General features: G+C 43.8%; 1 protein-coding gene and 1 long non-coding RNA gene across 2 annotated transcripts in view; one reads left to right on the forward strand and one right to left on the reverse strand.

Annotated features, from left to right (window-relative positions):
• The window catches only part of EHD4 (EH domain containing 4), a 92,438-nt gene that overhangs the window by 18,751 nt on the left and 47,791 nt on the right, over positions 1-25,896 (reverse strand). Inside the window, exon 4 of the mRNA XM_077127549.1 lies at positions 6,342-6,754. Within this exon, the coding sequence (XP_076983664.1) occupies positions 6,342-6,754 (413 nt within the window). The remainder of the gene's footprint in view (positions 1-6,341; positions 6,755-25,896) is intronic.
• Positions 14,133-24,508, forward strand: LOC143655965 (uncharacterized). Its single transcript, XR_013162350.1, has 4 exons — positions 14,133-14,216; positions 22,806-22,887; positions 23,509-23,773; positions 24,057-24,508. It is a non-coding gene; the product is annotated as an uncharacterized LOC143655965 (long non-coding RNA).

The following is a 25,896-nucleotide window of genomic DNA, read 5'->3' on the forward strand; positions in this document are numbered from 1 at the left end:
CTATAGGCTATTGAAAATCTGAAATTCAAAATGAACTGTGTCCTACAGGACAACAGTTTGGAAAACTTGGATTTGAAGTTTGATTCTGATTGTTCCTAATTTACTGGGCAGCTTAGGAAAAGTCATTTACTGTCCTTCACTTCCACCCCCCCCCCCCCCCCACACACACACAAAGTATATATTATGGCCCACAAACATCATGAACACTAAATAGGTATGTGAGTATAAAGACGCTAATCTTCTGGCAAGGACAGTGCCCTCTAATTTTCTACGGGCGACTGATAAACAGATGGGACAGCGTGGACGGCTGAGATCCCTCGTCAGCTTCAAAAGCTCACTTCCACCAACGATGTCTCGCCAAACAAACGCTGACTGAGGGCCGGGCCTGGTGATGGTCCTGGTGAAAAGAGGTGGAAACCCTCTGAGACCTTTTGTTCTTTATAATAAAAGAAAACTAGCAGAGAGGGGACAAGGAAAGAGAAGACAGAGGAAAAAGAGGAGAAGAAACGGGAGTGTTAGAAGAACAGGTCAGACCCTGTTACTCCTGCCTACTTGCCGAGAGGCTCTGGACGAGGCACTGAATTCCCCATTTCAGCTTTCTCATCCTCCAATTTGCAGTGCAACATTTATTTTACGGGGTTGATATTATGAGAGTCGAGGGAGAGCATGCACTTGAGAGCTCTCTGTCCGCTGGGAGGAGGTATGTCAATATTCCTTGTTACTGACTTCGTTGTCGACTTACAAATAATTGGGCAAAAGGACAACAGCAGGCTGGCTCATGACGGCAGAGAAGGCTTAGTTATAACTCTATATTTGAAAAGTAATATGAATATGGGTCCCGAATAGTAATTCATGAGTGAATGATAGCTACCTCTGAGGGTTTTTTTTTTCGTATGCTGTATGGTGGGGTCATATTTCATTATTTTTCCATGAGAGTATCCTGTATTGCAGCACTGTTGTTGACTTTTTATTATTTGTTTGTTTTTTGGGGAAGTGCATGGGCCTGGAATCGAACCCAGGTCTCCACATGGCAGGGGAGAATTCTACCACTGAACTATCCTTGCACTCCCTCCTCTGAGGATGGATGAATTTATCTTGTTCAATTCATCCTTTCCTCTGTATAAAATTGGAAAAGGCTGACTTCATACAATGGATATGACTGGGAGTGAATTAAATGGATCAAAGTGACAGTTTTTCTCTGGATAGATAACTCACTGAGCGGAAGGGGATTTCCTCTCTGTTTTTAACTGTATATGAGTTTATATATAGTTCACATATACACTCTGACACTTATCTCATTCATTGTGCCCCATGACGTGTTTATGTATATGTTCAAGACTCAGAAGCAGTAAGGAGTCATCCTGGCTCTATCCATGGTGGACCTGGACAGCAGCCCCAGCCAGCGAGTGGTGAAAGCTGCCAGTGCCTGTGGGCAGTAAGAATGGACTTATTCATGGAATTTGGATTTTGGGGGTTAGTCTGGGGAAAGTGAGGCTGGCAAACCATGGTGTATACTGTACAACACTCATCTGTGAACTTACAACCCACTGGAGAACTGCTTCTTTGTAGGGCAGCTGGAGACTTGCATACACTATTTAAAAACAGGGATCAGCACATTTTAAAAGTGGGTTTATGATGATACAAAACAATTGAGTTAATATCCTAGAGGCCCTAAAGAGGAAGCTGTGGGGTAGAAAGAGTGCAGGTGGTTCCCACATGAGCAGGGGTTTGTTTTTCTGTATAGATCAAGACAGCACCCAGGGCACATGATTCTGAACAGTCTTAAGGGAACTTGAGGGGTCCCCAGTCATTTGAGGTCAGCCTGCAAAGATCCAGGTTTCCATATATGGGCTCCAGCACCCGCCACCTGCCAGGACAGCAAGGGGCTGGTGACCCAACTATATTTAAATGCCCATGTCAGACGAGGCATTAAAGTCATAATCATCACCCACCACAGAATGACTGGTTAATTTCAAAATGTCTAATTTCTCCACAGAAGAAATGTGACAGTACAAACAATCAGGGAAGAGCCCGTCTCCGCACATTATGCATGACTAAGGAGAAAATGCTTTGAAGACAAAACTAAATTCCACAGAATTGTAGTGAACCCTGAAAATCACTGTCCTTTCCTTTTCTTTCTCATCTTCAGTTGTTCCTCAAATTTTCATCATTTTTTGTTGCACAAAAAATCCGTCATTTTTTGTTTAGCAAAGATTTCCAAATGGGCAGGAACTTCTCCTGTTCTTGGACAATATGCTTATAAGGGTGGGGTCTGATAGTGAATGTGCCTCACTTTCTACTTTGGTTCATTTAGAACACAAAACACTACTATTTGGGATTTATATGAACCTAATTTCTTTAATTTGGCTATACTAATTATAGCCAAATAAAATGAAATTCTATTTTCCAAACCCTCTCTTGGGCTTTCCCCAAATAGCTTATTCTAAAAACTCACAAAATGAGCCTTGACTGCTGTCGTGGGTTGTGTGAACAGCCCTCAAGGAAGCACATCTACTGATAGCATAAAAAGTGATCTTTGAGGTTAACCAAACACCAGTTCTAGAGATTTCCTGTTCTTTGAAATAGAACTGTAAAAAAAAGATATAAATAGAAAAAGCAGAGAAATAATGAAAATTGAAGTGACTGTTGATAAGATTATCTATTTTTCATTACTATTAAAGTGCCGTCTTGGACGGACCATGGTGGCTTAGTAGGCAGAGTTCTCGCCTGCCATGCTGGAGACCCGGGTTCAATTCCTGGTGCCTGCCCATGTGAAAAATAAAGAAGAGGGCGGGCCGCGGTGGCTCAGCGGGCAAAGTGCTTGCCTGCTATGCCGGAGGACCTCGGTTCGATTCCCGGCCCCAGCCCATGTAACAAACAAACAAAATACAATAAAACAAGAAAATGTTTAAAGATGTTTCCCTTTCTTCCTCCCTTCCTTCCTTCCATCCTTCCTTCCTTCTCTCTGTCTTTCCTTCCCTTAAAAAAAAAAAAAAAAAAAAAAAATAAAGAAGAAAAAATATAAAATGCCATCTTTGTGATACTCCGCGTTTGATTACTACCAGGACACTGATGCATACTGCTTTATTTCATCGATTCTGCTGAACTACTGGTGTGTTATATATAGACACGCTCTACAACCCAACTCAGACACAGGTACACTGTGGGTGACACCTGAAGAATTATTTTTTGTATGCTTTCAAAATGTCAGCTTGATGAATCACCAAACTCTGCAGAGTTTCTGAGGATGGAGAGCTTTACAGAATAAACGAATAAAGAGAATGGCAGATTAATGGAGAAAGGAAGGGTCTACACACGGAGCTCTCACAGATGCTGTACACTGTGGGTTTGAGGGGTCCTGTGAATTCTTTCTGGACTGAGGAGCCAGACCAACCGGGGTTTGAATCTATATTCAGCAACTTTCAGGCTGTGAAGCCTTGGGTAAGATACCTCACCTTTCTGAGCTTCAGTTCCTTCCTTGTGAAGTTAGGATCACAATGCCAAACCCTCTGTAGTCATTGACAGGATCCAACAAAGTCGCACATGTAAGGCAAACTGTGCAGCTTCACAAACACCGCAAACTCTCAATGGGGCTGACTTGCTTGAGGACAGCTGGGTCAGGAGATTTAAAATGAATACACCAAAATAAAAGAGCATTTTTATGAAATATAAACACCCCAAAGAGAAGAACTCAAGTGACCCCTTGTCCATTTAAGCAAACCCAAGTTCACCAGCGGAACACGAAGTCACAGATGGTGTAAAAGGAATGTCATCAGTTTGTGGCTAAGGCTGCAGTGCTGAGCTCTGCTTCTTGTGTGCGTGAGGCTGTTTCCTGCCCTCCCTCCTCAGCATGGAACTGCCCTTGGGTACAGGGCACCCAGAAGTGCAGGGTGGAAACATCCGCACTTCAAACATTTTCACTTAGGAGAAGGAACAAGCCAGATACTATTCTTAGGAAGGAAAAGAATCTAAGTTTTCTTCCTATAAGTAAGCTCAGCAAGTTTGACCGCCTCCCTCCGCCCCCGCCCCCCCACGTCTACACAAGGGTTTTCATTCTTTGTGGTATCAGAACACAGAGCAGTATTCTGTGCCTCCCCAAACCTAGGTCACGCTGGCTCCTTCAAGGATGGCAGGGGAGTTCCATGGTGCTTGGCACTTTCAGTGAGTTCTCTGCTCCTTATTTATTTATATGACTGAATACTGCAGTTTCTTGAATCACTGGGCCTTAAGCAATGATGATTAAAAATGCCCACAGATATTTAAAAATAGTTCAAACAATTTTGATATCTGCAAAGACTATGACAATTAAGTTTATAAAATAGGGTTGGGTATTGTGTACCCTGATGGTTAAGTTCAGCTGGACCAGTTGGAGAAGACAAATGCCACAGGCCGAGGGGGTCACTGAGTGGGCCAGGACAGACTTCCTGCATCAAACATTGGGCCCAACACAGGCATGAGGGAAAAATCACCTTAGGAGAGGCTGAGAATAAGTGGGTTCACAAAAAGCAACAAACCAGTGGGCACAACTGGCTTTGCAGAACTGGAACAAGAGTAGCTTATGGTTTTGGAAAGGAAGTAGTGACCATGAGGAAGAAAGGGTAAAGAATGGTGACTTACAGAAGCACTGTGCAACTGCAAATCAGCTGAGAGATCTGGGAGGAACGCACGGGACACTCCGGGACACAAGCAAAGAGGAAACCGGTAGATCGGGGTGCTACATATGGGGCAGTGGCAGCCAAGGGGGGGGTGCTTCTTTTGGCAAAGGAGATGTGCTGCTGTGTGAGCACCTTGGCATGGAGATAGAGGCTGCTGAGGAGAACCAAAAGAAGATGCTGGAACGCTTGCCCTTTGTTCGGCTGTCACCCTCGTGGAGCCTCCCTGCACACTCACCCCGACCAGGTGGGGTCAGCCACCCCCTGCCCAGTCCACACCTCAGAGGGCGCACACTTTACCATTCTGTAACGAGGGGTCTTGGCCTTGTCCTCACCAGGCTGGACTCCCCAGCCCTGGCCCAGGGGGACTGAGTAAATGTGGATCGAACAAAGCAAAGTAGTAGTGGGCTCCGGAAGGCTGACTTGCTGGGTCCTAAGGCCAGATGAGAGACAACCTTCTGTGGAGCAAGGGGAGTGCGGGCAGGGACATGGATGCTGACAACAGCACGCTGCGACCTTACTTTCGACCAAAGTGCCAAAGGGTCTGGAGTCACAGGCCTGGGGCCTGTTTCCACTGAAGTGAGGGGCCCATAGCAGAAGACGAGAGCAGGGAGGCCTGCTTTTTAGTGCTGGCTTTGTTACTCATGGATTAGTGACCCTGGGGAAGTCACTTCTATCCTGTCCTTGTAAAATCAGGGAGCCAGGATAGACTTTGGTTCCCAAACCTGGCTGGTCATCAGAATCACATACCCACACACACACATGCACATGCATTTATATAAATGGATGCACACGTGTACACACATGCACACACATGCATATACATGCACGCACATATAATACACCTGTATCAGAAGCCTCGGGGCAGAGCCTGGGAATTTATGTAAGTTAAAGCAAGGTCTGAGCTTTACTAGGACTAGATACACTCTGGGGGCACTTCTATTAGAGGAAGATGATTTCTTGAAATGTACACACCATTTTTAAAGAGCCAATTTTTTCCCATGGAGGAGTCATATGTTTCTCTCTCTTCAGAAGACACAAGAGAACTGATTGTACTAACTGAGGGTAGTTAGCAGACACACACCTGGGGTGCTGGAAGGCTCTATTACAAGGTGGGGAGCCAGGAGGCAGGGGTGCATGTTCACAGGCCACAACCCAGAACGGGGACAAACACATGCAGTGGGTTAGGCTGAGCCAGACTTCCTCCTGGGGCTCCTCCACACCCAGGGGTGACCTCTGGGTCCACAACCCAGGCACAGGGTGATTGATTAGTGGGGGCCTCTCAGTGCCCAGGAGGGCACGCCCCCCCCCATGCTATCTCTCAGCTCCTGTGGGCTACACTGCCAACCTCTCAATAAGCATAAATAGTGTCTATGGATTGAGTGCATCAATCCCTTCCTGTAAGTCCTGTCCCACTGAATCCTCACAAGCACCCAGGAAGGACTCTGAGTAGCTCCATTTTACAGATTTAGTAAACAGGTTCTGGAAAGGTTAGGTCATTTGCCCTAGACCATAGAGCTAGGAGCCAGAGCTTAAAAGGACTACCTCACCTTGAGGTTATACTCTTAACCTACTATGCGTTCCACTCCTTCTAGAACGGAGCTGGGCCCCCAGATGCCCTCCCCTTGGAGAGGAGAGAAAGGGCGCATTCCCAGCCCAAGGCTGCCCCCAGGGAGCCTCCTGGCTTACCTTGGCCAGTCTGGCTCGCTTGATGAGGTCGTTGAGTTTGCGCACTGCTGCCTTCTGTGGAAGGCTCTGGATGTCTCTGAAGAGGTCCTGGGCCTCGGCCTCGAAGAGCCTGCGGTTGTCAGTGTTCTGCAGGGGCTGTGCCCAGAAGGAGCCAATGTAGACACGCAGCACCTCGGGCGTGTTGATGACCTTGCCCAGGGACCACATGAGGGCCCCGTAGACGCGCATCAGCTGCTGTGTGTCCACCTGGTCCGCCTTGTTCAGCACCACGCGGATCTTGTCGTCCTGGCCCCGGAAGGCCTTGATGGCCTCCGAGAACTCATCCGAGATGTCCAGTTTGTGAGCATCGAAGAGCAGGATGATCCTGTCGACCCGCTCAGCAAACCACTGCAGGACCTGGCAGAAGTCGTACCCTGAGGAGAGAGGAGGCTGTCAGGACGGCCTCGGCCGTTCATCACGTGAGCTCCAAAAGTGCCTCATTCTCCAGCAGCTGCCAGGGAGGGGGCCACCAAGCTGAGATGGTGAAGGCCTCCTGACCTGTAGACCATTGCAAGTGGAGCCCCTGGGCCGGACACCCCCAGTAAATACTGGGATCCTGGGAGCTCTTCCATGGGAATAAATAGTGGGGGAAAGGAGCTTATGGCCACCTTGATTGAGCACTACTTACTTCCTTATCTAAAATTTTGTTTCATCTTCATGAGTCTCTTATTTTACCTGGCACTGTGCTTCTGATCAATAGCAAAATTGACCATGGCTCATTAAGCCACTTAAGAGGTCTCACTTCTGCCAAAGCCTCACTTTTCTGAAGGTACCAGAGATGCAAAAAGGAAGAAATCCTGGAGGCCATCTGGAATCCCATGGGGTATCCAGTAAATAAAAAGAAAGGGGAGTTACCTTCTCTTAACCCAAGTTTTTAGGGTGTTACGGAGGTCACTGGTTGGCCTGGCCAAAGTTGCGGCCAATATTTATCCTTGGGACTATTTATATCTTAAGTATGTTATAAATACTTTTAAAAATTATGTATCACAGCCAATCTGTGAAATGGTTTCTTGCCAATTTCTTTTTTAAAATGGCCAGGCCCACAACAAAATTGTTTAGTTGCTTTGGCCATGTACCAACACTCTAGAACTCAAGCAGCTAAATAAACACTCCTGTTGGCTTGTGGTTAGGACTTTGAGGTCTTTTCCCAGGGAGACAAATAATTCCCACCAAAAGCAAACAAGAGGAGGCTGATCCCACAAAGTTTATTTCTAATCTCAGTCTGCTTAGTTGCAGAACTGGTGTCTTAATCCAATCTAACCTAGAGCCCAAATGAGAAGCCACCTTTCTTGACTGCTGTTCTAGTGCTCTTCCTCTCCCTTTCAATTATAAAAACATTTATAAAAGTACGGTAAAAATGCTGATGTGCCCAACACATAACTTAAACAGATTTTGCCATTCTGCCATGTTTGCCTCAGAAGTTTAAAAAATTGTCTAGCTTATTTATATAATAATATGCGAGAGAACAAACTAGATCTTTGCATGTCAACATGGATAAATCTCAAAAAAATATTGAGTAAAAATCAGTTTCAGAAGGATTATGTATAGTATAACGTTTATGTAAAATATTAAAATGCAAAACAATGTTCCACAGTCCACGGATACACACCACAGCAAAAAAACAAAATCTTAAAATCAATTTTAAGATATGGTGGGCTCCAGGGATGGAGGGAGTGTGGGATCTCAGGTCGAGAAGGATCTATCAGGTGAAAGTAAAGGGGCAGAGGGACTAAAGTGCCTGTGAATTTGAAGAAGAGATGCAAGGGGAGTAGCTGAACAAGCACATGGGATTTGGATTTTTTTTTTTTTTAAAGAAAACATTCAGAAAACCCGAAGGCCCCTGGATAGCCCTCTTGACACGTTGCTCATGGACCCCCAGGTCCCGCTTTTCACTCCTCTACAGTCTCACTGCGGTGCACCCTTTCTCCCTGCAGGTGGGTCTCAGAATGTGGGCCGCAGTTTCTTTCCACAGCTGTCAGAAGCCAGATTAGAACAGCGGAAAAGAAATGAACCACTTGGTAGTCTGTAAATATTCAGCTAAGATGTTGCTCTGGGTCCTGGCCCTAAACTCCCTCCCGAGGTAAGGGCGAGGGCCACCCGAGGCTGCTCTGTGGGGCAGAGCCCCAGGTCATGGGCAGCAGCCCCTCAGCAGGTAAGGGAAGGCGCTGGGCTCTGGGTACAGGGAAGGCGCTCTGGAATCACCCACCAGAAGGACCTGTAAGTGGACCTGTTGACCCAACTACTCTCTCACGTGGTCTCCCCTGAGACCAAAATCAGGTACTGAAGGCTCAGAAATAAATGAAAGAAAATGCTGGGCTGGGGTGGGGGTGGGGCACACAGGGGTGCATGCGAACTCTTTGCTGAACACTCTTCCTGTCTGGGGGTCTGCTGTGGGCCACAGAAGTTGAGGTGTGGCAAGTTACAGGCAGGTGATCTATAATCAGACTATTAACTCCTGTCACCCAAGTGGGATGTAGATTCAATGACAACAGGGAATTTAGAGTTTACTCATGCTGGTGGTCGCTGAGTGGAGGGTCCGGTGGTGACAGCTTCCTGAGTGTTTTCTAAGCCTAGTTTCATAACCGTCCAATTCTGTGACTGCTCTGACCTTAACTGCCCACAACGACAACAAAAAGAATTTAGCCACAAATAGCTCCTTTTGTTTGCTACCAACACCCCTGGCTCATAAATCATATATTTCTGCCACATTTTAAGACCTCTGAAACCTGGATGCCTCTTGAAATTAATGCCAAAGGAAACTTGCCACATATATACAACAAACAGGCAGAGAAGTCAGTTGGAACACAGCTGCCATAACCAGTGCACGTGCAAATTTAGCCATGCAGAGACGGTGTCTCTTCCTCTGAGGGTCACTAGCCACCAAGTGTGTTTAAACTTTTAACTTAATTGTAGGTTCCTAATAGTTACTTTGAATGTCTTTAAAATATTTCATTCCAATGCTACAGCGAAGTAAAAAGTTATTGGTAGAATGGGCATAGCCCAAATACCCCTAAAGAGTGGAAGAGAAAGATCAAAGGTGATGGTGGAGTTATACAGAGAAGGTAGGGTTTAACAAATGAGTTTGATTGTTGAATCACTGTATTGTTGTTTCCTTTAGTCTCCAGTATCTCAGAGCAGCTAGAAGTAAAAACCTAAAAATTGAGGAATTGTAACTCATACCAAACTCTGAAATCTGTTCTACAATTGATTATAGTGCTGTGCTTTGAAATTTATTGCTTTTTTGTATATATGTTATTTTTCACAAAAAGGAAAAAGCAGTCAATTGTGATGATGAAAAAATATTTATTCCTTCTAGCCTCCAATGTTCTGGAGCAGCTAGAAGGAAAAATCATTTCCTTGTTATGGTAGCCCATGACAAACTCTGGGATTGTTCCTGTAATTGCTTGTTGAAGAGTGCTTTGAAAACTATTGCTTTTCCTTTCTTTGCTTTGTATGTATGCTATATTATACAATAAAAAAAATAATAAAAAAGGGTAAGAATAATAGGGAATTCACTGAAAACAACAGCGCAAATAATTAACTATAGAGTATTAAATAGCTTTTAACAGAAAAAATGTATTAAACTCATAATGTAATATTGTTTCTCATCTATTATAAAAATAAAAATTTGTTAGGGCCATAAAAGTATACACATCACTTTTTGAAGTCGTTTAGATTAGATGTCTTTGTAATACAATTGGCAATGAATTTTTTGTATTATGGAAAAAAATTTATTGGGAACAAAGCTACCCGATGTAATCCTTGTTTTTGGGAAATGACTGTGTGTCCCTATCTTCTTGCTTTAAAGCAACTGTGAGAGTGTAATAAGGTTTAAGATGTACAAGTGACAGTATGAGAACAAAGGAAGAGAGCTTTATTTTGTCCAAAAACCTAAAATTTCTGTAGCACACAGTCTAACTCAATCTGTCCAGATAATTCATTTGAACAACCCCAATACATGGAACCCAGAATGGGAACGAGGGCTTGTAATTCTGTATAGCTTAATGTCATACCTGCATACAGCCCAGAGTATGTTGGGTAGATAATTAAAAAGCATTGGCAAAGTCCATTGAGGGACTTGAGAAAAAACATGGAACTACTAAACTTTTTTATCTGGCAAGCCCAGGATACTTTCTCAAACACTTGGGGCTCCCAAGTTAATAGGTCAACCCTTGATCTTGAGGTTTGTTCTTATGAAACTTCTGTAGTGGAGAAGCTAAGCCTACCTATAATTATGCCTAACAGTTAATTCCAGAGAACCCCTTTTGTTGCTCAGATGTGGCTTCTCTCTCTGAAACCAACTCTGAAAGGAAAATCATTACCTTCCCCCCTACCAGGGAGATAACATTCAGAGGGGTGAGTCTCCCTGGTGATATGGGATATGACTCCCAGGGACAAGTCTGTTTCTGGCACCATGGGATTGACAATGCCTTCCTGATCAAAAGGGGAAAAGAAATGTAACAAAATAAGATATCAATGGCTAAGAGAGTTCAAATAGAGTAGAGAGGCTATTCTGGAGGCTACTCTTATGCAAGCTTCAGCTAGATATTGCTAATAGCCCCAGTTTGTCAAACCAACATCATTCCTGTTAACCCTAAAAAACACTCAGGTCTCTACCTGAAATCCTACAAAAGTTGCATGTGCTAAGTTTACTTTTCAGAAACCTAAAACCTTCAGATGGTTCCTTGGCCAGGTAAGTTCTGAAACCCAGAGGTGCCACTCTCTCCAAGAACATCAACTAGTTCCCTCCCCCATCCCATAATGTCGACAGCCCTTTTCAACAGGAAAAAAGTTAGAATGGGTATAGCCCAAATACTCCTAAAAACTGGGAGAAGGCTCAAAAGAGAAGGAGGAGTTATAACAGAGAAGTTAGGATTTAACAAATGAGCTTGGCTGCTGAATCATTATATTGAGATTCTTTTTAGTCTCCAGTGTCTTGGAGCAGGTAGGAGGAAAAACTAGAAACTGTAGAACTGTAACCCACACCAAACTCTGAAATTTGTTTTCTAACTACTTGTTAAGGTGTGCACTGAAATTTGTTGCTTTTTTGTGTACGTGTTATGTTTCACAATAGAAAATATAGAAAAGAAAAAAAAAGGACAGGTGGCTAAAGCTGGGTTTTCTTTTGTCACTGACCAGGGGTAAAAGGATAGCTTGTCATGTGTCAGTGCACGCCGTGAAAAGTGCAGAAGTCACCAAGTGCCTCAGGAGGGAGACGAGAACCTCAAGGTAAGGGGAGGCTGGTCTGTTCAGTTCTATCAGGAAGGCTTGGACATCAAATGTCTACTTACCCAAAGATGCCAGCTGAGTTTTAAGAAGTGATTTAACTTTCAACGATGCATTCTTTGGTTAAGAAGAAAACCTAAAAGTCTAACTAAGTAGTAGAACTAGGACCTCAGTGATTAAAAGCAGTGGGCTCAGAGTGTGGTCTTGCATGAGAACAAATAAGGTGCTTGCTTTAGACTCTCAGGTCCCTCCCCAGAACTACTGAATTAGAAGCCAGAGGGCTGGGCGTGGTGATCAGCATTTATAAGCCCCCAGATGACTGTGACACACAGTCAAGTTTGACAACCACCTTCAGACTGAACATCAAGGCACATGGCTGTACAGATATGTTCATGCCATTGTTGGTTAGCAAAACAAAGCTAACGTTTAGAGCTTCCTTTCACTCTAAAAAGTTAGCAATGGGTGGTTAGATGATGCGCTGTAGAAACGAAGAGTTTCAAATAGGCTTATTTGGAGATGGAAGTTAACCTTCATGAATGCTCTCCTGCACTTGTTCATTCTGAGCCTCAGCCTCGGCAAGACTTTCCCCTCTTTCTAGGACTGAGAAATCTAGCACAGATCTTATTCATTCTTCAAAACCCTTGGGCTACCCCTGTTATTTAACTTCTTCAAGCCCTAATTTTCCTCTGTAAAATAGGATTGTTGAAATGCTTTGAAGATGTTCTACACTGTTTTGAGACTTAGTAAACTGTCAATAAATACGTGCTATTATTTTCTCCCATGCCCATAAAAGGGATCAATTGCTCCCCTTTCTGAACTCCCAGAGCCCTTTGCTTGTTCTATTGCACCGCTTTGCACACTGTGGTATAATTAGATGGCTGCACTGGTCTGTCTCATTAGAGTATGAATTCTTCATCCTCAGGGACCATGTCTTTGTCATGGTCACACAAGACAGTGGTTGACAGCATGGACTTTGGACCCAGAATGTCTGGGACCTAAGCCTGCCTCCATCCTTTACTAGCTCTGTGACCCTGGACAACTTACTGAACCTCAACTTGCAAATGGAGCAAATAAGAACATCCACATACCTCACAGGCTGCAGAGTCAATATATGTGAAGCGTTTAGAATGCTCTTGGCAGTTGGAAAGCTTTCTCAAATGCTACCCACTGGTTACTATTTTTTAAATCTTTGTAGGCAATACCTGGTGTACAGTGGGAATGCAATCAATGTTTACCAAAGCCTAGCTGGGAGAAGTACAGTCCGGAGCAATGAAAAGAAGCAAAATTAATTAAAGTAAAGATAACAATGCAATGATACTTGAGCCAAGAGAGGGAAGCCCTTCAAGTGCTTGGTAAATAGCTAATAGAAGATACAGACCGAGTAGAAAAATGCTCACATTTTTTAAATGGAGCCAGTGACTCCGAGGCCCAGTGATCTTTCTTCTCTTACCTGTGAAACAGACCGATGGTCTTAATGATACTGGCAGGCTCCTAGAATAAATCTATGACGCTCATCAGAGGCACTCCCTGACTTCGGAGGTCCCGAGCACGCAGATGCTGGCTGGGATAACTTGGGGCCTACGTGTGTACTCAGGAGGAGGAGAATAACAAATTCTAGAGATTCTGTTCCACATGGGGTTAGGTCGGCATTAACCCCAGAGGTGGGAGCTCCGCCAAGTGGGCCTGTGAACTGAGCCGCCACTGAAAACGGGGATGGAAACCGGTGGCCCCCAGCTGGCACAGGGCCCACACAGTGTTCGGAAAATGCTGAGCTGACCCACTTCCCCAGGGCTTTTCGTGGCCCAGACCCCACGGCAGCCCTGGTCCCACATGTACCTGCCTTCTCGGGTCACTCCTGCAGGCACAGCTCTTTCGTACTCTTTGAGACCAAACTCTGCCTCTGAGAAGCTGCTCCCAGCTTTCCTGGGCTCCTACAGGGGTCTCCCAGCTTCCCTGGACGCCGGGCTGCCGCGGGGGCAGGGGCCGTCCTCACCCCCTCCACAGCTTCCAGAACGGCGCCGACCAAGAGCGGGCTCGGTGCATGCTGCCTGAAGGACCAAATGTTTTCTGTGGAAAAGCACATTCAGAATCCCCAGAATTGGCGTTAAACAATCTTTTGGAACATGTCTCCTTGTGGAAATCAGGAGTACAGTGAACATCTTCTCGGACTTTATAACAGGCCCCTTCAGCTACAAAAGTAAAAATGAATAATTATCGCATGCCCAGGAAGTGCTTGGAATGTCAGCAAGGGGCCCAGGTCTTTAAAACGAAGGCTGATGGCTTGATTCCCATCAGCCCAAACTGTAAACAACCCAAAAACCTCTCAACAGTGGATGGATACATAACCCATTCAGTGGAATACTCCTCAGCCACAAAAAAAAAAAAAAAAAAAAAAAAAAGAAATCCGGACACATGCAACAACTGGTGTAAATCTCAGAAACATTCTGCTGAGTGAACGAAGCTAGCAGAGCACACACTGTCTGATTCTACTTACATTAAATTCTAGAACAGGCAAAACTAAGCTGTAGCAACAGGAAGCAGATCAGGGGTCACCTGTGCTGGGGACGGAACTGGCGAGTCATTTCAAAGTGGCACTGAGGGACATACGAGGTGATGGATCTATACCTGGTTTCCCTATTTTGATGGTGGTGGTGGTTACAGGAGTGCATCAGCTGGTAAAAATTCCTCAAACCAAAACGACTGTATAATGATACAGCTTTTAAATGTGGCTGTGTGATCATGAAAACCTTCTGTTTGATGCTCCTTAACCTAGGGTATGGATAGATGAGTAAAAAATATGGATAAAACATAAACAAATAATAGGGGGAACAAAGGTTAAAATAAATTTAGTAGATGGAAATACTAGTGATCAATGAGAGGGAGGATAAGGGGTATGGCATGTATCAGTTTTTTCTTTTTTTCTTTTTCTGGAGTGATACAAATGTTCAAAAAAATGATCATGGTGATGAATATACAACTATGTGATGATATCGTGAGCCACTGATTTTACACCATTATGGAATGTTTGTATGTTGTTTAATCAATAAAAATATTCTTAAAAAATTCCTTAAGCCAGGGCAGGCCACAGTGGCTTAGTGGCAGAGTTCTCGCCTGCCATGCTGGAGACCCAGGTTTGATTCCTGTTGCCTGCCCATGTAAGAGGAAAAAAGTATCCTTAAGCCATATGATTAAAATGGGTAAATTTCATTATATATAAATAATGCCTCAATAAAATTGACAAGTAAAAATATAAAAAAGGATTGAGGGAAGGAAGGAAGGAGAGAAGAAAACACAGCTAAATTTATATTTGTTTAAAGACAAACTTCTCTACAAACTGCTGGATGGGCCAAGAAGTTGAAATGTGTCCATCGAGGGGACTATGTAACTAACCTCATTGTATATGGAATTGAATTTAGCTGAAGCAAGAGCCCTATGTTTTAGTCAAAATCAGTCTTAGGAATCACTCAGAGAGGTCAAAGTATCACTTGACTTGCCCCTGGAACTCTAAGGTCTTGGCATTTTATGACTGTTCTGCCTTCTGGTGAGGTGACGAGAGGGCGTGTCACAGTGAAGGGGCCCAGAGCAGCTCTGTTCTGAGTTTAGGAGGCAGAATCCAGTGTGGTCTGGAGCACCTGAGCCTGCATTTGGGTGTACATATGGGACAGAGCAGGAATCAATCTGCTAATAGAACTGTCCCATACACAACAGAAAAATATATATATGTATTTTTAAATTCATTTATTCAAGTATAGAAATTTTAATTCTCTACGATTTTTTGATGGAACTTTAATTAGTTTCGAATAAAACAGAAAAGTAGCCAGTCCAAATATTTAAAAATATACTTTCTATCTTTGCAAAAGGACTCAAGAGCAATATAGCTTTGGGAGCAGGAAAAGAGAATTTGTCCTGTGGAAGATCCCGGCCTGGCATCCCGAGACCTGGCTCCATGCTCAGGGAACAGAGGAAGGAAGGGGCCCCTTACACCCAGTCAGGAGCTTTCCGTACCAGCCCTGTGGATGGATGGATGTGTTCTCCATCCTTGCTGAAGACAGAACAGACCCTCCAGGAAATGGCATCTAGGGTTAGAATAGTTGCTCCCGGCTCAGGTAAATACAGGGTGGGAGTCCCTGAGGAAGCAGAGTGGCAATCTGTTTTTAATTGGGCAACAGAGTAAAACACACGTTTTAAGTAACTTTGTAGAGCCAAGTTTCTAGCACATGAGTTTTAAAAAAAAGACGTGTGTCAATGAAAGGATGCAAGATAATGGAGTACTAGCCAAAACTGAGGCCACATGAGCCCCACCACCACCTTCGCCAATGCATGCACACGCACGTGCACACACACACACACTTGTGGGGTGGGCAAGGCTACTTGCCCTGTTGAACACTGCCTGGGAATGCTCAAACCTCTCCTATTTGATGAAGCCCTTCCCTTCCCCTCCTGGAGTCAGCAACCCCCATTCCATGTCCTACCCCAGCATGCACTGGTTGGGGTGTCCATATAAACATTTGCCTCTCTCCCAGAGTCCCCATGGAGTAGTGTCCCTCTTTGTGTCCCTATTCCAGTGTCCAGCACAAGGCAGGTGCTGAGTGAGCACTGACAGGGTCCCCTCACTGCCCATTTGTCCCCAGGTTCCTTCCTTTCCAATCCAGCCCTTACGTGACCACCCATCCTCTACCTCCTTAGTACTCAGAGATAATCTCCAAAAATGTGAGTGCCCCTGATAACTCCAGAATAAATGTTTGCAGAGTGAATTCTCTATTACTAGGCCCCACTTTACCTCTCTAGCCTTTTCTTCAGTCTTTTACTCATTCCCACCCTCTCTTCATAAACAGCCCAGGGTTCTTGGTTGTTTCTCTAAAGCATCCTTCACCTCCCTTTGCCCAAACTTTGTCTTCTGCCTGGAATCTCAACCACCCATTCTGCTGGTCACTTACCTCCAGGAAGCCTTTGACCTCCCGAGTGGAAATGAATTCCCCTGCCTGTTTCCTCTTGATAGGGTCTGTCCTCTGCCACAGCCTACCCACCAGACTCGATTATAAGCAGCCTGAGGGCAGTGGCCAAGTCTTAATCTTGTTTGTAACCAAAAACCCATTGCAGATACTTTACACCATCTCAGTCAGGTGCCCTGGGATATATTCTTATAGCACAAACGATTTTTCTGTCACAGCACTAGTAATCCATATGATATGTTTATTTAATGATTAGAAGACAGAAATTCTGTGAGGACAAGGACCATCTCACTCTGCCTGCTGCATACCTACTAGAATGCAGTAGGTATCCAGTAAATTTGGTTTAATGAAGTGAAATGACTTGAAGAAGAGTAACTGATTTCTAGCAAGTTAGAAGGCTTAGTTCCTTAAATAGTGGCATGAGTTCCCCCCTCCAAAAAAAAGGGTTTTTACTAATGATAAGGAAGTATAAATCATCTCAAAATAAACAATATCTGGGACCACTTGGGCATTATATATATTTTCAAAAATAGTCACCACTTCAGTTAACAATAGCAGCCACTTTAGTTAAACATGTGCAAGGACTCCTTGCATTGTTACCAGGGTGAATTTACTTTATAACTGGAAAAGGCTGTTTCTGAAATTTTTATTGGAGTTGGATACAGAATAATGGCTAAAAGTAAGTAAGTATAGCAAATATTTACTGAGTTCTTACTTCATTCCTACACTGTGCCAAGAGCTTTTCATCGAAATCTTACTTAATCCTTGCAACAACTTCATGAGGCAGGTGCTATTACTATCCCCATTTTATAGTGAGGAACCTGAAGGTCAGGGAGGTTAAGTAAGTTGCCCAAGGTCACAGAGCTATTTTCCCAGGGACTTGGGATTCAAACCCAGTGACTCCGATTCCAGAGCCTGGGCTCTTACCCACCATGCTACACCCTGTGTATCTCAGTATAGTAGGATTAGAGGTGATTTTTATTTTATTCTTTTTGATGATTTGTCATTTCCTAAGTGTTCAACAATGAATATATATTAATTTTGTAATAAGATAAAGAACAAAATATATCATAAAACTTCTTGTCCATAAGCTACAGGGCTAACACTGTAATTGAGGAAAATGTTCCTTGTCACCTCTAATGATTACAGTGAGGGTCTGAATTTCCAGGACTTTCTCGCCAGAGGCAAAATCCTGATGGGAAAGCAGGGTCTTTGCAACTATGCAACCCCCTAGGGAAGGGGTAGCCCCCATCAGTTGTACTTTGCAGGGCAATAGAACAAGCCAGTGAGAAAATCAATCAGACACTTGGCTCCTACTGCCCACCACCCCCCTCCAGCTTTTCTCTCTCCTCTAATCTTCCTTCTCCCCAGCTGAGCAGGTGCACAGTCAGGCGTTGAGGGGTAAGGGTGGGGAGAGGGGGCGCTCCAGGCTCTGGCTGGGTGTGGGGTGGCCTGGAGATGCAACAGAAGTTGAGCAAGGACTTCCCATAGAGAACAAATGTTGCTCAGGTTTTCCGAAGTTCATCTCTTTTCGTAGAGATTCAACATTAAAGTTTTCAGCTGGTAATGATCATCTTGGGGATCATGACTCCTTACAATGAAACTCTCGGGGTTCCTAGAGCTCACTGTCTCACTGCTCTTGGTCTGAAGTGGGTTTGGCCACCGAGTGCAGTGAAATTTAAATAAAAACAAGGCACGAACTTGTCAGGGGAATGGGTTTTGTGTTGTTCTCCTTCTGGGATTAAGTCCAAGATCTCGTACATTAATTTTTCTGTGTCTGTTTCCTCGTAAAATAAACAAGCTAATCTCACAGCTGCCCTCCTACCTCTTGGGGATGTTGTGAAGATAAAGATCTAGCAGATGGGGGCTACACAACCTGGGCGGTGGAAATGTGGGGGAATGTCACGCCACGCTGCAGACATGGGAACAGAGGACTCCTTGTGGGTGTCTGGCCCAGCGAATGGCTGCTCTGGTCATGTGAACAAAGAAAAGGAAAAACTGGGTTTCCTATCTCCCTTTCCATCTCAGATTAAAAATTAGATTAAGCAGCAGGCCCATATAAAGGGGACTTTGCCCTGGAGAAGGCAGTAATACTAGGCTGTTTGCTAGAGAAGGAAATTGCTGAAAATCTACTAAGAAAACCCACAGGTCCTGATGCATGGCTCAGCCATTTTGCTTTGCTGGGCCTCAGTCTGTACATTTAGGGGACAGACCAGATGATCAATGAAGATTTTTACCAGGTCTTAAATTAAAACTCTGGGGTGGTTCTGAAAATGAAGCTTCCCTGAAATAAAAGTCAAATTCTCAGGAATATCAATTTAGTTCACAGTCTATGTGGTATCAACTAGTTATCATACCAGCATGAATTTAAAGCTGTTCGGGTGGCTATAGGAATACTGAATGACAAACTCTAAATGATGAAATAATTAAATAAGTTTCATCTTACTTTTCCTTCTACTGGACTTATGTGCAATGGCCATCTGGGCCAATCTGAGGGTCCTTGCCTGCTCCAAAGGGGTAACTGGTTGCCCTGAAAGTTCAATTTCCCCGTTATCCAACTTCAAACAACTCCATGCTAAAAAAAATCACCAGAGGAAAAGTCACAGAATTTCAGAATTTTAAGGATGCTTAAGAGGTCATCAAATTCAACCTTCTAATATTATAAATAATAAAATCAGGAATCAAGTGTCTCGCACATGGAAACTGTCTATTTCTCATTTTTGCAGTGGGCTTTGTGGACCACAAACACAAAATTCCTGTAAAACATGACTATAAATCAGACAGAGTCAGCTCAGCAAACATTACTTGCGTGGAATTTTCTTGAGGCAATATGCCAGCGATAAACAGGCTTCACCCAAGTGTGATGAGGCCAAACATTCATAAATAAGGCTTCAACCTTGACAATGCATCTTGTCAGTTTGTGGTTCAGAAGGGCAAAAGGACAACATTCCTTCCAGGCACAATTTTCTGAAGAGATATGTTAGGCCAAGAGCATGACAACTTTGTGATCAACAAAGGGCTTGAAAGCATCTTCTGGCCTCAACAGCCCTCCCTGCTCTGTTGCTCCTTTTAAGCGATCCTAGCGTGGCCGATGTGTCCTGTGAGTCTCTGGACCACAACTGTCATGAAGACCAGCTCCAGCTACTAAGGTATCAGCTATCCTACTCCTACAGCCTAACTCCTAACCATTACACGGCAATAGTGATTTCTGGGTCCATGTCACAGAGGAAAAGGCAGATTACGTCAGTGGAGACCATGTACGTTCCCAACTGGACTCCCGGTAAAAAAATGGCTCACTTATTTTATTACATTAAAAAGTCTATGGAGTTACAGTATTTCAAAATGGTCAAATATGCCCAGAAAAAAAAGAAATACAAAAGGTTTGTAAATTTGAAAAGATGCTCAAACACACTGATAGAAATGAAAATTAGAATTATAATGAGATGCCATTTTGAGCTGTCAGATTAGCGAAGATAAAGGGAAGAAATGTTGGCACTGCTCTGGAAACAGGCACACTCTATAGTGTTCACGGGAATGCAAATAGTACTCCTTTGACAGAGCATTTTGGCACCATCTAGCACAATAAAAAAGACTATGCTCCCTTCGATTCAGCAACCCCACTTCTAGAAATGCATCTTAGAGCTATGTTTGCAGATAAGTGTGCAAACTGTATGCTTGCACTGTACATGCAAAACTGTCTGTGTTCACTGTGGCACTATTTTATAATAATAAAAGATTAGAAACAACCCCCATGTCAGTAATCAAAAGGATACCAGTTATAAATTTTGGCAAAATTCAGATGACGCCACAACAAAACTACTAGAGCTAATAAATGAGTACAGCAAAGTAGCAGGTTACAAGATCAACATTCAAAAATCTGTAGCATTTCTATACACTAGTAATGAACAAGCTGAGGGGGAAATCAAGAAATGAATCCCATTTACAATTGCAACTAAAAGAATAAAATACCTAGGAATAAATTTAACTAAAGAGACAAAAAACCTATACAAAGAAAACTATAAAAAACTGTTAAAAGAAATCACAGAAGACCTAAATAGATGGAAGGGCATACTGTGTTCATGGACTGGAAGACTAAATATAGTTAAGATGTCAATCCTACCTAAATTGATTTACAGATTCAATGCAATACCAATCAAAATCCCAACAACTTATTTTTCAGAAATAGAAAAACCAATAATCAAATTTATCTGGAAGGGCAGGGTGCCCCGAATTGCTAAAAGTATCTTGAGGAAAAAAAACGAAGCTGGAGGTCTCACGCTGCCAGACTTTAAGGCATATTATGAAGCCACAGTGGTCAAAACAGCATGGTATTGGCATAAAGATAGATATATAGACCAATGGAATCGAATAGAGTGCTCAGATATAGACCCTCTCATCTATGGACATTTGATCTTTGATAAGGCAGTCAAGCCAACTCACCTGGGACAGAACAGTCTCTTCAATAAATGGTGCCTAGAGAACTGGATATCCATATGCAAAAGAATGAAAGAAGACCCGTATCTCACACCCTAAACAAAAGTTAACTCAAAATGGATCAAAGATCTAAACATTGGGTCAAAGACCATAAAACAGTTAGAGGAAAATGTAGGGAGATATCTTATGAAACTTACAATTGGAGGCGGTTTTATGGACCTTAAACCTAAAGCAAGAGCACTGAAGAAAGAAATAAATAAATGGGAGCTCCTCAAAATTAAATACTTTTGTGCATCAAAGAACTTCATCAAGAGAGTAGAAAGACAGCCTACACAATGGGAGACAATATTTGGAAACGACATATCAGATAAAGGTCTATAGTATCCAGAATTTATAAAGAGATTGTCCAACTCAACAACAAAAAGACAGCCAACCCAATTACAAAATGGGAAAAAGACTTGAACAGACACCTCTCAGAAGAGGAAATACAAATGGCCAAAAGGCACATGAAGAGATGCTCAATGTCCCTGGCCATTAGAGAAATGCAAATCAAAACCACAATGAGATATCATCTCACACTCACCAGAATGGCCATTATCAACAAAACAGAAAATGGCAAGTGCTGGAGAGGATGCGGAGAAAGAGGCACACTTATCCACTGTTGGTGGGAATGTCAAATGGTGCAACCACTGTGGAAGGCAGTTTGGCAGTTCATCAAAAAACTGAATATAGAATTGCCATACGACCCAGCAATACCATTGCTAGGTATCTACTCAAAGGACTTAAGGGCAAAGACACAAACGGACATTTGCACACCAATGTTTATAGCAGTGTTATTTACAATTGCAAAGAGATGGAAACAGCCAAAATGTCCATCAATAGACGAGTGGCTAAACAACCTGTGGTGTATACATACGATGGAATATTATGCAGCTTTAAGACAGAATAAACTTATGAAGCATGTAATACCATGGATGGACCTGGAGAACATTATGCTGAGTGAGTCTAGCCAAAAACTAAAGGACAAATACTGTATGGTCCCACTGATGTGAACCGACATTCGAGAATAAACTTGGAATATGTCATTGGTAACAGAGACCATCAGGAGTTAGAAACAGGGTAAGATAATGGGTAATTGGAGCTGAAGGGATACAGACTGCGTAACAGGACTAGATACAAAAACTCAAAAATGGACAGCACAATAATACCTAATTGTAAAGTAATCATGTTAAAACACTGAATGAAGCTGCATCTGAGCTACAGGTTTTTTTTTTGTTTGTCTGTTTGTTTGTTTGTGTCTTTTTTTTTTACTATTATTATTATTATTTTTTTCTCTATATTAACATTCTATATCTTTTTCTGTTGTTTTGCTAGTTCTTTTCCTAAATCGATGCAAATGTACTAAGAAATGATGATCATGCATCTATGTGATGATGTTAAAAATTACTGATTGCATATGTAGAATGGAATGATTTCTAAATGTTGTGTTAATTTCTTTTTTTTCTGTAATTAATAAAAAAAATAATAAACCACCAAAAAAAAAAAATTTAGATGATGGAATAAGACAGAGGTAGCTCTAAAGTATCCACATGGACGAGATCCAAGATTTACTGCAAAATGGAAAAGACACAGTACAGAGTGGTCTGCAGAGAAGCCGCTCATGGCTGCACATGTATGCACGGACCACCTGCAGGGGGAACCCCGAGAAACTGCAGGCAGGGCTGGCACTGGCAGAGGGACAGGGGGACGTGGGTGGGAGAGACATCCTCACTGTCTGACTTTTTCTAATCTGAATTTCTTTTTTTGTCCCAAGCATGTACACACATCCACACAAACAGCTGCCTGTGATTTGGATCATGATTTGGACTCAAACAGAAGTAGTTTTGAGAATCTAGGTGAGTTGGAAGCTTCTTGAAGAAACTGCATCATGGCACATGTGAGAAATATCCCAGGATACAAGCAAGAGGACAATGGACGAAGGGGCATAGGAGAGTGCTGTCTCCTGGTTTTCCTTAGCAGGTCCCCCTGCCCCTCCAGACCTTGCCTGCATTGTCCTGGCTTTCCACAGCTCTACTGTCAGGTTCAAACACTTTCTGTATCCTTTCCCCACTTCCTTTAGGGTTCCCAGAAGCACAGTTCCTTTTCTGTCCAAGTTCCCAGACTCGACCACCATCTGCTCTTCCGAGGAAATGCCAGAGCTCTTGGCTGAGCTAACCCTGCCATCCTGGTCAGTCTGTTTTGGGACCACCTGATTTTATGAAATGAACAATAACCACCACCACCACCAGTTATCAAACATGGTCTCTATGCTACATTGTTTTCACATGGTATCTTACTTTTTCTTCCAAACTACCCTGGGAGGGAAATTCCCCTCACTTTATAAAAGTGTAAACGAAGGCTCACAGGGTCCCATGGTGAAGTAGAGGCCCTGGGATTTGAGTTCAGTTCACAGCAAGCTTGCCTGCACCTCACCACCTCGTTCCATGCTCTAAAAGCACAACCTGTTCCTTCCACAGCGTGTTTCCACATCCAACAGCTGGCTTGGATGGCTAAAAGCCCATCGGTAAGGCACAGCTACATGAAGCCTGAATTCAGTCCTAGGAGAGGAGCCAGCTTTGGTCTTCCCTCTCACCTCTCTGCTTTACAGCTCATGAGAAGAGCTGACATTGATGGAGCACTTACGCATTTCCGCAGATTATTCAGATCCTCACAAGAACCAACCCTATGAAGTAAAGTACCATTCTTCCCATTTTATGGAGGAAGAAACTGAGGTTCAAAGAGGTGAGGACACTTTCCCAGGTCAAACAGGTGGTAAACAGAAAAGCCAGGATTCCTACCCTGCCTGCTTCCACCTAGAATCCTCCATTTATATTTTATCACTCCCACCCTCCAGTCTGGGGGTCCCTCCATTAGTGCACAGTGATGGGAGAGGGGTTTTGCCATATTTATCAACAGGAATTGAGGTCACTTAACAGCAATGCCCCATTTCAGCAGTGAAGGTTATTAAGCGTTTGAAAGTGTAAATGAGTAACCTTTCAAAAATCCCTTCTTTATTTTTCTTTAGGGGTTCAGACACATCCTATCTTTCAAAGAGGTCTGGAATGGTTTGGGGGTGCTCCCAAATGAAGTGAGGACAGGTGGAGTTCAGCAGCCTCAGGTCACGACTCCTTTCCCTTCAGATGCCCACAAAGCTAATGTAGTAACCGCAGCCTGGACTAATTGGGGTAAAGTCACTTCGCTGCTTTCAAAGTCCTCACCTAGAGGATATGGTTAGTCACAGCGCCCAGCCAGTGCCTCCGGCTGAGACCCTGCCCCATGCCCATCCTCCAAGAGGGCAGCATTCAGCTGGGTGAAATGGAGATACAGGATGCAGCTCAAGTCTTTGTTGCCATCATTTCTTCTTTCACTTTGTCTTGGGGTAACAGTTGCATAGGAGAAGGTGGGCTCAGGAGGAACTCTACCCCAGGTTCCTCAAGGTGAGGTCCCTCTGCGTCAGAACCACTAGCCAGGCAGCGCTGTGGGCACAACCCCAGATACACCGACTCCTCTGTGCCGAAGGCCAGGAAGCAGCAAGTTCCCCAGGTGATTACAGGGAGAACTGCAGCCTGAGAACCACTGCTCTAGCCTTCAGGGCACTGGTCACAGCCTTACCTACTCCAGAGCAGAAGGGGAGTGGGTGATCGAAAGACAGGGACAACAGAATGAGAAATGATAGTGACAGCCTGATGTCAAGGGAAGACAATCAACCCAGCAAATGAACCCCCAGAGAGCAAGTGGCAGGCCCTGGCTGCATCCTGTTACTGTCCAGTACCAGGACAACTGTGATAACTCTGGGTAATCAAGAGAAGGTTACGAAAGATAACCCTTCAATGGCTTCCTTTTCCTCTCAGAATAAAACCTGTGTATTTCACCAAGGCCTGCAGGCTTGCACCAGCATGCCCTCCCAACCTTATTGCCTGCTGCCTTCAGGATACTCACCAGTCTCAAGCTTTCCCTGGTCCTACCACGGATTGACCTACCCCGGTCCTTGCCAACGCTGTTCCTTCTGCCTAGAATGCACTTCCCTCAGCTCTGCAAGACTGATGGCTTTATTCTCCTCTATAAAATGGGATAACAGGTCCCACCTCACGGGGGCTTCCTGAGGAGCAAATGAGCTAATCATATATTACAAGCACTGAACAAAGCGCCACGTAGGTATTAGCTATTATTACCCAAAAGCATAAGGAGCAGACCTTGTCGCTGATTAATCTCTGTGTCCCAACGACTGTGATGTGTCCTCTGAACTGCTGCTTTACAATCATGAGCTGCTCAATATGGAAAGTAAGAGAATTCTTTCCTTTTCTCCATTGAAAAAGATTTTGTTTTTCATTTAAAAGTCTAGGGAGGTTTCAAGTTTGGGTAAAAAGCAGTTCTTTCTCATGATCAATCATGCATTTAAAATATTAGAAACTAAAAATAGCTGCGAGGGCCTGGAGTCTGCTGCTCTGAGTCATGGTAATGACGCGCTTTCATTAGGGCCAGCAGCAGCAACACTTGCAGTGTGGAATTTCCCGCGGCACCGGAGGAAAAGGAGCTATGAATGTGTTTGCCAGTAAACTTCCCCGAAACAAAAAGAATCCAGGATTTCCTGTAGAGGCCCAAGAAGCGGGAGACGTCTAGGACCTCACAACTCAACTTCAGATCAGCCTCAGCACTGCCCAGAAACAGGATCTGCCAACAAATCATCAGGGGTCGGCCCCAGCCCTTGGGGATGGACACTTTCCAGTGGCTGCCAAATTCAAACAAAGCCCAGAGGCAGGACATTAGGCTCAAACTATTAATATAAAAATGGCTTCATTATCTGGGCCTGCAGACACACGCTCTGTTCTACAGAGTTCTCTAACGCTGTCCTCCCCTGTGTCAGA

This window comes from Tamandua tetradactyla, chromosome 14, assembly GCF_023851605.1.
Source record: "Tamandua tetradactyla isolate mTamTet1 chromosome 14, mTamTet1.pri, whole genome shotgun sequence".
In the NCBI taxonomy this organism is placed as follows: Eukaryota; Metazoa; Chordata; class Mammalia; order Pilosa; family Myrmecophagidae; genus Tamandua; species Tamandua tetradactyla.